Source organism: Magallana gigas, chromosome 1, assembly GCF_963853765.1.
Source record: "Magallana gigas chromosome 1, xbMagGiga1.1, whole genome shotgun sequence".
NCBI classification, from domain to species: domain Eukaryota; kingdom Metazoa; phylum Mollusca; class Bivalvia; order Ostreida; family Ostreidae; genus Magallana; species Magallana gigas.
Window position 1 is genome coordinate 3328907 of NC_088853.1, and position 14068 is coordinate 3342974.

At 37.0% G+C, this 14068-nt stretch overlaps 2 protein-coding genes across 2 annotated transcripts; both read left to right on the plus strand.

Annotated features, from left to right (window-relative positions):
• Positions 1-1734: 1734 nt before the first annotated feature.
• Positions 1735-3373, plus strand: LOC136273718 (uncharacterized). Its single transcript, XM_066078954.1, has one exon. The coding sequence runs from the start codon at positions 1883-1885 to the stop codon at positions 3371-3373; it is 1491 nt and encodes a 496-aa protein (XP_065935026.1). The 5' UTR covers positions 1735-1882.
• LOC136274330 (uncharacterized) lies at positions 3276-7903 on the plus strand. The gene is made up of 2 exons (XM_066080863.1): positions 3276-4702; positions 6388-7903. The coding sequence occupies exon 1, from the start codon at positions 3468-3470 to the stop codon at positions 4692-4694; it is 1227 nt and encodes a 408-aa protein (XP_065936935.1). The 5' UTR covers positions 3276-3467; the 3' UTR covers positions 4695-4702; positions 6388-7903.
• Positions 7904-14068: the final 6165 nt, after the last annotated feature.

Here is a 14068-nt window from a genome sequence, read left to right on the forward strand (position 1 = left end):
CAATCAAACATTGCGTACTTAATTCACAGGTGCACAGATGGAATATTGGAGTGACAGGGGACTTGTGGCGACCGACACCATGTGATCCTAACTACTGTATACCACCACCACAGGTGCTACTCCCTGGTTGTGGCTTCTTTTACATTAATCAGCTGTTATCAATTAACTTGATTAATTCAGTAATAAGTTTTACTTTCATATTGTTAATATGGATAATTTGATACAATAATTATACCCCGCTCCGAAGGTATTTGTTTGAAAAATTTGGCTAAATATAAACAAAGTCGTCATTTAACAGGAAGTTGACGTCCGATTGGTACAAAAATATATCCCACGATATGGCATTTCAAACAACATATTCTTCGATGCCAGCCTTCACAATCGTTGTTGGACCGGGTCTCCTTTCGGTATACATTCCATGTGGATGGAGGAAAGGTAGAACTGTCTATCCAATTGCGTTTTATATAGTTAAAGAGGAGGTCCAGCTTATCGTTGTCCACAGCATTGGCTCTGATTGTATCAAAAGCGGCTTGCACATTGGCGATTGGCAGGAACGGCAGAGCAAGGATTCGGCGGACTGTCCGGTATATGTTGATATCCTCGCTGTACTAAACCTGCAACCCGACTTCCTCCATACAGCCTGGGACCAATGAACGTGACAGCCAATGATATTTATCCCAGGAATTGTTTCCCGCTGCCCAGGTTGCTCGTTCGAAGTCCGCCACGATTGTTTTTATATTACTGCTGCTTTTCGAGATAATTTTTGCAAAATGGTACAAAATACTTTGGCGTAGTCCGAAGTCTGGCGCCGGCTCATTAGCTCAAAGGCGGGTGGAACCTGTTTCTGCTGATATCCAAGGAATCCGTGTATGGAAAATAACTGGGCGAACGGATGCAGCCATTGCAGGACAACTTTAAAGGTACCGTCCACATACCATGTGTTTACATCTGCTAGCAAGTCGAGTTGATCTTGACCGACGAATACCAAGTGGCGCTGTCCACCGAAGGAGATATCGGCTTACAGAAATCCTTGTGAAAATCAAAATGTTGGCCAGATGGGAACTGAGAATTTCACAATGTTTTCTAAGTGGGAATAAATAAATGAACTCAATATGTGACATATTTTATCTGGATTTTACTCCAACATAACTTTGATTTGTATACGTAATCATTTGAAAACCAATGATGAGGAAACCAATACAGTGTACGTTGAGAATGAATCAAACCTGTTGTGTATATCTTGTGTTTTCTGTGTTAGTTGCAGGTTTTTTTTATCGAGTTGAACAAACAAAATAGATCTATAATCAGAGATACAAAAACAATTGAATCCAGGTCTAGACAAACAAAGCACCAATATCCCGTCAGATGTCATTACGACAATGGAGACTCAATGAAGATAAAATTAAACATACAAACTATTAACAGGTGTGAATTTTCATAAGTATCCACAGTATTCCTTACAACCAAGAAAACAATTTAGACGAAGTTAATTCTCGCGCATTCTTTTAATAGCATCGATAGACATTTACGCCATAATTTATGCGCATAAATTAAAATCAGTTTCTCGCTAGAGGCGCTGCGGTCGGTTCGGACAAAAGTTACGATGGCGGCCAATTTGTTATTAGAGGAGGACGTTCCCGGGGCAAAGTTTGTTCACGCCTCTGTAGAGGAACACACAAATATTCAGTTAAAAGGTGGTTGAAATGTCGGGGTCTTCCTGCTTCTGGAAAACGACCGGATTCAATAGAAAGGTACCCAAAGTCTGATTACGTTTTATGTAAACAACACAAGTCATGGCTATCACGAATGAAACAATAACGTAAACAATGAAATATTTTAAAAAAATAATCTCAGTAATGTTTCGTGTCAGTTAAATGGATACATGATTGCATCTACAAAAGCACATGTTTTGACCTTTTGGCCAGTAAAATTAACGATTTTTATAATATTATACAGATGTCAGAATGCTGTAAACAACAACGTGAAAATTGATCTGAAAGTTGACGATGGTAAATGGCTGAATCTTAAAAAGAATCCAACGCCTGCTGAATCCCAAGTTCCCTATGTTCCAATTCAAGGCTGGAAGAAGTTTCCATCTGTATCTATACCAAAACATTTTAATCATGGGTATATCTACTATTACCTTGTGGAATCAGTAGCATCAGTAGAGTGTGACTCAAACAGCTCTGATGATGACTGTGAAGATGATGTACATACTAGCAAACCATTTACTAAGGGTATGAATCTCTTTAGGAGTGGTCATGTGAAAAACATACATGATGTCAGTTGTAAAGGACACTATTTTGTCAAAGCATCAGTGTTGGCTTCCTACTCACAACATTCCTACAACTGTACAGTAACATTATCCGAATCATCTGGATCAATATTAGAGGGAACATGTACTTGCTCTGCTTCTGGCATGGGTAGATGTTCTCATGTTGCAGCTCTGTTGTTTGCATTGGAAGACTACACGATTGAATTTGGGACTGACTTGCCTACATGCACAGACAAACTACTTCAGTGGAACAAAGGTAGAAGAAAAAAAAAGAATCCTGAGACGATTTTCAACAAGGAATACAATTCCATGAAAAAAACTCTTAAGCGTCAAAAAACCTCAGTGAAAAATATCCTAAACTCTGATCCAAGACCTGAAGAGCTGAGGGAGGATGAATTATCAAATGAACAGAAAAATGAATTTCTATCAAATTTAGTCTTAAATGGACAAGAATGTGGATGGACAAATTTATTAGATTTTTATTATGAAAATTTCAGTATAGATGAATATGGTGTAGATATTCTAAAGATTCAATGTAGACAATTTATTGATAATTTAAAAGATATGTGTTCTGACAAATGCTCCCCATTTGTAGTTGATAACACAGTAGGTCAGGCATCATCTCTGGACTGGCAGGTAAATAGATGGTGCAGGGTAACAGCATCAAATGCAAAAGATATTAAATGTGTCAGAACAGGTATAACGAGTATAGTAAATAGACTTCTGTGGTCAGATACCCCTGTAACAGCAGCCCTACTGTATGGGCGTGAACATGAATCTAATGCTCTTTCACATTACAAACAGCAACATCCAAACTACAGTGTGCAGGAAACTGGTTTGTGGTTGAACCCCAAACACCCTACTCTTGGATGTAGTCCTGATGGAATATTCATTGATAAATTAAATGAAACAAAGGGTCTAGTTGAGATTCTATTTCGTAAATATCAATTACGAGACCACGTGAGATTGTACTGCGCATGTGCGGATTCAGTGTTCTGTTTGCTTGTGTTGGATGCGGACGTGTTTTTAGACATTGTCAACGTGGTTGACAAAGTATTTTATAATTTTTATCAAACGAGGTTTGATAACTTCGCCTAACGTTTAAGGCATCTTGTCGTAAGTTGTGTGCTACACTCGCAGCAGTTTCTTATATTTTCGCACGTGGTGCAGTGCACGTGTTTTCTAGTTACTGATGGCGAACGCCATGTTGTCCCCGGAAAGGAATAACGCTATTCCTACAGACGTTTCTGAGGAAAAAACGAACACTAGGAAAAGAAAAGCAGAGTCTGCTGCTGCTAAGAAGCCCAGTAGCAAATCCGCCAAATCAGACTCGGTGTCGAGTCTCTCGGCAGCGGCTTCGTCGTCGAAGGACCGGGGCTCTGATCGTAGACCTACTGCAGTGGCTTCGCAGGGCACGAGTGGTTCAGATCCATCCATTTCTGATGTGCTCAACGTTCTTAAGACAATCCAGGAAAGCCAATGCAAATCCGATCAAAATTTTAATGTATTAAGTCATCGTGTTGATGAACTTTTCAAAATGGCGGAGGATTACGATGATTGTGGCGACTATGGCCTTATTCCGGACAGTGACGTGGTCACTTTCGATGATTGTACCGCCGATCATTCTGTTGATACTAGTAATGCAAATAAAGACACTACGACATCGTCAGGTGCTGACGACAAGTTCAAATCAGCCGGTGAAAAACTCAAAATCAAAGAGGTATGTGATACTTCAGTTAACGCCGAGTTAGCTTCGTGTGTCAATGACTGGTTCAGACAAGGTATCGAAGATGATAGATACACTGAACTCACGAAAGATTCTATGAATGCTAGACCAGACAATTGTGAGAGTCTAGTCACTGTCAAAACGAACCAGTTAGTGTGGGGATTTTTACAACCCAATACTCGAACAATTGATAAGAAGTTACAAAATATTGAGACCTCTGTGGTAAAAGCAGCAACTGTCATGGTTAAAGTGTGCGACAAAATCGGAAAGCTAGATGACCCTTGTGTTTTTGAATTAATAGACAAAAATATGGAAGCTTTGGCTTTGCTTGGCCAATCTAATTACCAAATCAACATGCTTCGCAGAGAACTCATGAAGTCTAACATGAAGGGGGAATATTCCCACCTTTGCTCACAACAAGTGAAATACACATCATATCTCTTTGGGGACGATGTCCCCAAAACAGTAAAAGAAATCGGCGACTGTAGTCGCATCAGTAACAAACTCAACAATTTGCAGCATAGGTCTGACAGAAGTTTCGCTGGCAGGAATAGATTTGGCTTCACTCGTGGACGGAGATCCACTTTTCAAAATCGATCTACCCAGAGTCAGAATAGAAATTACTCGGGTTACAATGAGCCAAAAAACTTCAGAGGGCGACGAGGGAACTCTCGGCCCAACATCAACAAGTAGACTTCCAGGTAAGTCAATACTTAACTCCAGAAAACAAATCTCTTAGTTTTAAAGCTGGTAGATTGAAACTATTTATTTCCGAGTGGGAAAAACTTACCTCAGATGACAGCATTCTTGATATTGTAAAACATTGTCATTTAGAATTTGAAAATGACTGTGTGCCATCTCAAACCTCTCTTCCTCATCAAATTAAGTTTAATAACAAAGAATGCTTATATGTCAAAAATGAAATAGATAAACTTCTAAAAATGGAAGTTATTATGGAAATTGATCTGGAAAATGTTGAATTTGTTTCGACTATATTTCTGAGACCAAAACGCAATGGGGAATTTAGAATGATTCTGAATTTAAAAGAACTTAATCAGTTTATTAAATACCATCATTTTAAGATGGATACGTTTGAAAGTGCTTTGAAAATAATAACCCCTAATTGCTTCATGTCATCTGTGGATCTTAAAAATGCTTATTATTCTATACCAGTAGCTACTGAACACCAACAATTCTTGCAGTTTTTCTGGGAAAAGAGATTGTTTCAATTTACTTCTTTACCCCAGGGATTATCTAGTGCTCCTAGATTATTTACAAAGCTATTGAAACCTGTGTATGCTACATTACGAAGGTTAGGTTATTTGAATGTTGGATACATAGATGATTCCCTCTTGGTGGGAGAAACTATTCAGGAATGTAGCAGTGGGTCAAGTGCAATGATCACCTTGGTTGAGAAACTTGGATTTTTTGTGAATTATGAAAAATCAGTCCTTAAACCTGCTCAGAAAATTGCTTTTCTTGGCAATATTATCGATTCTGTTAAAATGACTGTTACCTTAACAGATGAGAGGAAAGAAAATATCTTATATGAATGCAAAAAATTGCACAAAAAATCCGAAGCGTCAATCAGAAATGTAGCTTCAGTTATTGGTTTGATTGTGTCCAGTTTCTCAGCCATTGAATTTGGACCCTTGCATTATAGATCCCTTGAAAGAAATAAAATTGATGCTCTCAAATGTTCGAGGGGAAATTTTGATTCTCTAATGTATATAAGTGATCAAATGAAGGACGATTTATCATGGTGGATAAACAATGTACACTTTTCATGTAGGCAAATATGTCATGGCCCTATCCAGTTTGTAGTTTATTCTGATGCTTCACTATTGGGTTGGGGTGCAACCTTTGATAATCAAGAGATAGGTGGTCACTGGTCAGATATAGAACAATCTTATCACATTAATGCCTTAGAACTGGTCGCATGTTTCAATGCATTGAAATCCTTTTTCAAAGACCAACGTGACACATCAATTAAAGTTATGACTGATAATGTTACAGCTGTTAGCTATATTAATAACATGGGAGGTATTCACTCTCAATTATGCAATGATATAGCAAGTCAGATTTGGACCTGGTGCATTGATAGGAGCATTTAGTTATTGGCTGCCCACATACCTGGAGTAGAAAATGTGGTTGCAGATAGAAAATCTAGAAAGTTTGATGATCAAACTGAATGGAGACTGAACAGTAATGTTTTTAATGACATAACTAGGTTATTTGGAAAGCCAAATATTGATTTGTTTGCCAATAGTCTTAATGCACAGGTAGAGATTTATTGCTCATGGAAGCCTGACCCCAATGCAAGTTTTGTTGATGCATTTACTATTGATTGGAGAAAATTTTTTAGTTACATATTCCCTCCTTTTAGTTTGATAGGGAAGTGCTTGCAGAAGATCATGGAGGAAAGAGCAGAGTGCATCATGGTGGTGCCAGTGTGGACAACTCAAGTGTGGTACAACATAGTTCTGGAACTGTTGATCGAACACCCACGAATCCTGCCTCAACTGGAGGATCTTATGTATCTTGTTCATTCCAAGGAACTTCATCCTTTGAGGAAATCCATTGTGATGATGGCATGTCGATTGTCGGGAGACACTTCAAAAACTCTGGCTTTTCGTCGGATGCTACCGTTATCCTCTTGGCAGCTTGGAGAGGCAGCACAAAGAAACAGTACAAGACTTTCCATAAAAAATGGTTTTCTTTCTGTCGTGAAAGGAAGATTAATCAATTTCAAATTTCTGTGAACCATGTTATTGAATTCATGACTATGTTATATCATAATAATTTAGGTTATAGTGCTCTGAATACAGCAAGAGCATCATTGTCAGCACTGGGTTTTGCTATTGATGGTCATTCTGTAGGATCTCACCCATTTGTTATTCGTTTTATGAAAGGGGTGTTTAATTTAAGACCCCCTGCTCCTCGACATGATTATGTTTGGGATGTCTCTATTGTTTTGAGATATCTTAGGAAATTGTCACCTGTGAAATATCTGAGTTTGAAAGAGCTTACTTGTAAACTTTGTATGCTTATCTGCTTAACTTGTGCTGCTAGAGTACAAACTGTTCATGCCTTAAAATTGAATTGTATGCAGAAGAAGAAATCTTCATTTATTTTTAACTTCAACTCTTTGTTAAAGACTTGTAGACCAGGTTTTCGTAGACCAAATATTGTTTTGAAAGCCTATCCAGCAGATAGGAGACTCTGTGTTTATACTGTTCTTGTTGAATATTTAAAAAGAACATTGCCATTACGGAGTGATAATGATGATGCTTTATTCATTTCATATGTAAAACCTCATAATGCTGCATCTAAAGATACATTGTCACGCTGGATTAGATATATTATGACACAATCTGGCATTGACATGAATGTGTTTTCTCCACACAGTGTTCGAGCAGCATCAGTTTCAAAAGCATTCTTTAACTCTGTACCTGTTCATGAAATTTTGAGCAAAGTTGGCTGGACAAATGAAAGAACTTTTGCAAAGTTTTATAACAAACCAATTGTTTCTGCAGAGACAAACTTTGTAAATAGTGTTATGACTGAATAAATTGTGGGTGTTCAGAGAGAAAAAATGTTTTGTTTCTTTAAAATCTCACGTGGTCTCGTAATTGATATTTACGAAATAGAATTAGAAAATTAAACGAGACTTACCTTGGTTAAGGTGAAGTTTGATTGAGATTCTATGAGGAAATAGAATCAATGAAGAGATCACGTGCCACCCACCCACCCTGCATATACAAGGAATGGGTTTCTAAATCTATGATCAGATTAAATCTATCAACTCGGCAACTTCAATTATACAAATATGTTGTATAGATATAATGCTATTTGTTTAATTGGTTTAACAAAAAAAAATTTCGCTTTAAATTCTGAATCCGCACATGCGCAGTACAATCTCACGTGATCTCTTCATTGATTCTATTTCCTCATAGAATCTCAATCAAACTTCACCTTAACCAAGGTAAGTCTCGTTTAATTTTCTAATTAAATGCCCATATGTACTTAAAAATTGCAATCCCTTGAACTTCATAGAAAATTTGTCAACAAAGCAATGTAGAAATTTTTGTTGTGTTAAAGATAATCAAGGAAAATTGAGACTCAAAAGAAATCACAAATACTATTATCAGATTCAAACGCAGTTAGCTTTGTGTGAATTAAAATTTTGTGACTTTGTTGTCTGGTCTCCTAAGGGTATGTCAGTGGAGAGAATATTTGTCAATAATGACTTGTGGTCTTACATGTGTCCTCAACTTGAGGCTTTCCATAGAGAATATCTTGTTCCAGAATATTTCCTCATGCGACTTCCTCGTGAACTTGAAATTGTACAGTTCAAGTATTAATTTACATTTGTACATAATAAAACATCAAGTTTTCATTCATATTCTTGCATACTGTTTTTATTTTGCAAATTCACAGGTAAATTAACAAGTACATACAGGCAATCTTTCAGGTAAGACGAAACCCTCAAGAACAAGAAAATTCTGAAATTGCCCCTGAAAAAAGTAAAAATTAAATTTATTAATTTCTACTAATAAATTTACTCAGTTTTAAAATCTACATTGAAATCAGAAAAATTTTCATCACATTTATTTCACTATTGGTTTCTGAAAGTTTACCAAACATGCAACAATAAAGACTGTTTGGGGAAAAGTTGACAGTGTGTTCAAGGGTACAATTTTCTTACAAATTTTATATTTTTTTATGCGCTCTATTACCCTCTCAACATGAATTCGTAATTTTGCGATAACACGAGTTTGCGCTTCTTCTTCTTGTGACAAATTGGTTCTATTGCCCAAAAATGGTGGGATTACAATATCTGCACCTTTCTGCAACAAAATGTCTCTTAACAGTAAATCCCCGATCTACCATTATCAGATCACATGGATTGATTTTATCCATAATTTTGCTCTTTTAAAAAAATTCTTTATCAGAAATTGCCCCTTCATACACATCAGATACAAATGATATTGCACCTGAAGGTGTTATTCCTATCAGAACTTTGCAAGTACAATGATTTTTATAAGAAGAGTAAAGATTGCCCTGCTGCTCATAATTTCTAGGCACTTGTGTAAAAAACTCAGTAGCATCTAATATTACACGTACATTTCTATACTTTCTAAAAGACTTTGGTAAATGCTTGGTAATTATTCTTCTAGATGGAAACATAGCACTACGTAGTCTATTAAACTGTAAATATAAGAACTGTATCCATGTTGAAGTTATGTCATTGACAGTACTAACTGAAACACTAAAACGATAGGCTAGGTCGGTGTGCAATAATCCGAGACGAAGTCTAACCAGTGTAAGGAAAAGTTCATCTTCTGGTGACAATTTTCTCTTCGGTCCCCTTGACTTAGATGGTGTAAGCTCAAGTTTCCTGGAATAATTTATTCGAGAAAGATTTCTAGTGGCTGGTCCCAGAAATTTCCACAAGCACATAAACTGCCCTTAAGTTAGCCCCGTGTAAAATGCCATTTTCTTGTCATCGGTTTTCACGTCATCAATGGACAACGGTTTTGACTGTATACATATACATTTTTTTTTCAAGTTCAGAAATCTTGCTTTTTAATTGAAAATTTTCTAATTTCAGTGCTAAAGATTCATTCAAGGTTAAGCAACAAGATGATGTCTGTGTTTCTTCATCACATGAATTCTTTAACATCGAATGTTGATCCTGGACATTTGGTCCTTTTTGCCCATCAGAATCAATGTTTACCTGAAAAATAAAATAAGTTTGACTCGTACTCTTTCAAAATCAATTTCTTTTCAAAAAATTGGTACTTGCTTAGTGTTAACCACTGAAAACTTTTACAGGGGTGAAATACATTGCATTTAACATTTACCTACCTGATCAGGATTAATTGAATGGTAAATGATTTCTTTGTTGAATAAAGTAGGCTAATCAGTTGCAAGCATTGTAGAAAAACTGCATAACATGCATATTTTTCTACAACTATTGCAACCAACTTACCAATTTACTGAGTAATGCAGTATCAATGAAATCATTTTGTTGTTTTAAGGTCTTTTAACTTATTTTTAACAGAGTAGGTGAAAGTGTAAAAAATAATTTTTATATACTTGTTGTTTAGATGGAAAAGGCAGAACACATTTGACCAAAGATGTCTCCTCTTAAAAAATATACACCATAGACACAAGATAGCAACCTGTTGATATGAATCTAAAAAATTTCCAAAACCCCTAAGTTTAACTCACTCGGTTATTTTTTAGAATTCTGCAACATTAATAATGCCTCTGCTGCCTGGACTGCATCATGATTAGTAATGTGATGATCCATATCCGGCGGTACACCAGCAGCCTTGATTTCAACAAAGTTTTTATCCACGAAATCACTTTTCTTGCGTTTGGGTTCTGGGGACCTTGTCAAACTTTTACGCATTAACGGCCTTTTTTTGCTTCTGACAAATTTGTCAAGCTAAAACAAATATATAAATAAGAATTCACATTTTCTAGATATGTATATAATTTGGCATATTAATGGTATGGGATATCACGATGACAAATAAAAATTATGATAAAATGCCATACTTTCCTTATAACAGTGATATGTCATTAGAATAGCACATATATAATTACACAATGACATATATTTTAACATCCTTATTGCCATTGGCATATGATAGGAAATAAGATATATATGTGTATAGTGTTGTAGCATTTGTTAGTAATTTCACCTATATCTACAAACAATCTTAGTGTGATAGTTTAGACTAATAAATATAATACCATATGATAAACAGCTGATATTAACCATTCATTTGACAAGGCGGCCTTTTACATGTCTTGTAAAAAAAAAGTTGTTACATGTAGGTCAGCTCTGTTTACCTCATATTTGGTAGCTGTTGCCGGAATTGGGTCAGGATATTCTTCCGTGGGGCCTCTACCACCCTTAAAATGCAAACTACATATGTAAGTATTCTTCTTTACTGATAAAGCAGTAAAGTGCTCTCGTCGACATGCATTGGCCAATCGAGTACATTTCTCCGGTTCCCGATGAAATTGTGGAAAGCGAATAAAGTAAACGCTTTCCATACCTGGTCTATCCATGTATCTAGAGTCACGTTTACATAGACCATAAGCACAATGCTTAGTTGCACCTCTACGCCTGTGTTTTTCACTAATATTAACTGCTGATACATGAGATACACTTTGCACATCCATTGTCATTGTCCGAAAGTATGCCGTCGCGTGCAATGCATTGTGGGATCTGGTTATATTTAGCACACTCAAGAGTTATCGATCGGTGCTATTGGCCGGGTGTTTGATTTATATGTACAAGGTCCCTTCATCGTAAGGAATGGCAGGACGGCGTTGTAGGGGCACTGGTTGGGAGATTGGCGATGACACTGAAAGTAAACGATGGCGTTTGTGTGGCACTGGTTGAGAGATGGTATTTTGGGTGATTCGTCAAGGCGCTTGTTTCAGGCTAGACACGGATGGTGACAAGGCCGACACGGGCGGTGAAGCATCTGTATAGGCAGGACTGATTTACAGGGGCACTGGCTTGGAGACGGTATCCTGGGTGATTCGGCGAGGTACAGATGGTGACAAGGCCGGCACAGGCGGTGAAGCATCTGTGTAGGCAGGACGGCTTTTTGTGGCACTGATTCGGCGAGGTACAGATGGTGACAAGGCCGGCACAGGCGGTGAAGCATCTGTGTAGGCAGGACGGCTTTTTGTGGCACTGGCTTGGAGACGGTATCCTGGGTGATTCGGCGAGGCACAGATGGTGACAAGGCCGGCACGGGCGGTGAAGCATCTGTATAGGCAGGACTGATTTGTAGGGGCACTGGCTGGGAGACTGTATCCTGGGTGATTCGGCGAGGCACAGATGGTGACAAGGCCGGAGGTGAAGCATCCGGTAAGTGTTGGAAAGTGAATCTTCTTGGTCGACGAACTGGTTGTGGGAGTTTTCGAGGTGCGGGTTTTGGTGGGAACGTTAATGGTGACAAGGCCGGAACGACGGGAGGTGAAGCATCCGGTATATGTTGGAAAGGGAATCTTCACGACGAACTGGTTGCAGGAGTTTTCGAGGCGCGGGTTTTGGTCGAAACACAGGTGGTGACAAGGTCGGAACGGGATTATTTTTGTAGCAATATCGGTCTTATGCAAGGTTTAGTGCTATCTCCAATTTGTTTAATCTATATGTAAATGATTTTGAAATGTTTTTTTTTTAAATCTGGATGCATACTGCACGAATTATTATCATAAAATTTGTTACTACTAATGTATGCAGATGACATGATACTTTTCTCTGAATCTTTTGAAGGTCTAAAACTACTTTTAAATGAATTGTCACAGTATTGCAAAACTTGGAACTTGTGTATAAATGATGAACTATTAGAAAATTGTAGCTTTTAGAAATAAGGGCAAAATCAAATGAACGAAAAATGGTTTATTGGTAATGACGTACTGTATTACAAATAGTGAAACAATTTACTTATTTTGGGATTTTCCAGTACAATACTTAATTTACAAAAGCTGAAAAGCAATTATCTAACCAGGGTAGAAAGGCAATGTTTGCGCTTAGGAAAAATATTACCTTAGAAAGTCAATTCCTGTAAAATTTCAACAGTGTATTTTACAAACGGAAGACCTTCTAGTGATTGTAATGTTTTTCTTCCCTTCATTCTTTCTTATTATTTTTTCCCCCTTTTTTGTCGGCAGAATATCTCAAAGACGGCTTGATAGATTTTTCTGAAATTTTTAGGACGGATAGAGAATGATAATATCTCAAGGAAATTTTCTCATTTTTTGAAAACTCACTTCCAGTCGTCCGATTCCTGTCCCGCGTCAAAAAAAACCTTTATCCCTCAAAATCTCAGAATCGGCAAATACTTGAACATCGAAACTTTGTGGGATGATAGACCTATAGTTGTAGATGTGTTTTCATTATTTTGTTTTGTTCGTTGTGACTTCCGGTCGTCGTCGGAGGCACTTAAAAATAATTATTTTTACGTTTTAACTTCCTTTTCCATAGAATAAATATACAAGTATAAATCGATACATAGGTTATCTATGCAATGATTCTCAGGAGAGAGAGAGATGAATGAGAAAGAGAGATCTCCATACCTGAGACGTTAAAAAAATAGCGTATGTTTAGAAATAAATACATTATGGCTAAACAAGGGTTGAAATATCATGATATATAATTTTATATCCCTTTCAAATAAAAAAAATTGCCGACTTAAGTTACGCGGACCTTTTGATATGTGAATTAATCTACAGCTACACTTTAAACCAATTAAAAATGAGAAAAGAAAACAGTTCAGATCATGTTTTTAAATATATGTGGATGTGCTGTAGTAAATGACAACCACATATTACCGGTGACTCGAGTGATTTGTACTTCAGCTATTTATGTAGCAATAAATAAACAAAAAACCACTTTTATATGATATATCATAGATAAGTACATGTACATAATCTTAGTAAATTAAATGCAAGCATTGAACGAAAAAAAAGTACACACATTTCATGAAATAAATTTCCCGAATGGCTGGTAATGGCGTCGTGATTTCACAGGAACAAAAATCACTCGTGCGATATATGGGTACAGAAGCTGATCAGAAACACAACAGCGTCTTTCATCTTGGGTTCTATACACAACATGTGTTATTGTCTTATTTTGTTTTATGGCAGTTATTGTACTTTACAACTAACTCTGTATATTTGAACGCTTAAATAGGTGTACACGAGATGTCGGTATTCACACCTTTCCACGGACACGTGTTTGGTAACTCATTACAACCTGTCGTGTGTATAGTCTGAATATATCTTACTTCTACTTTGTTTCGTGGCTCTTCTGAATCTCTAAAAAAAAACAAAAGAACTGTCTGTAGATATGTACACAAACAACTACACGGAAGACTATCGGCGCGTGGATCCGTAGGACAATTCAGCGACCCTATACATGCGGGATTTTCACAGATATTAACTTGCAATAAAATATCATTTACCGGGTACATTAATGTACCAAACAACGGATTAATTATTTTGTAAATAGTTGAATGGGACTTTAACAT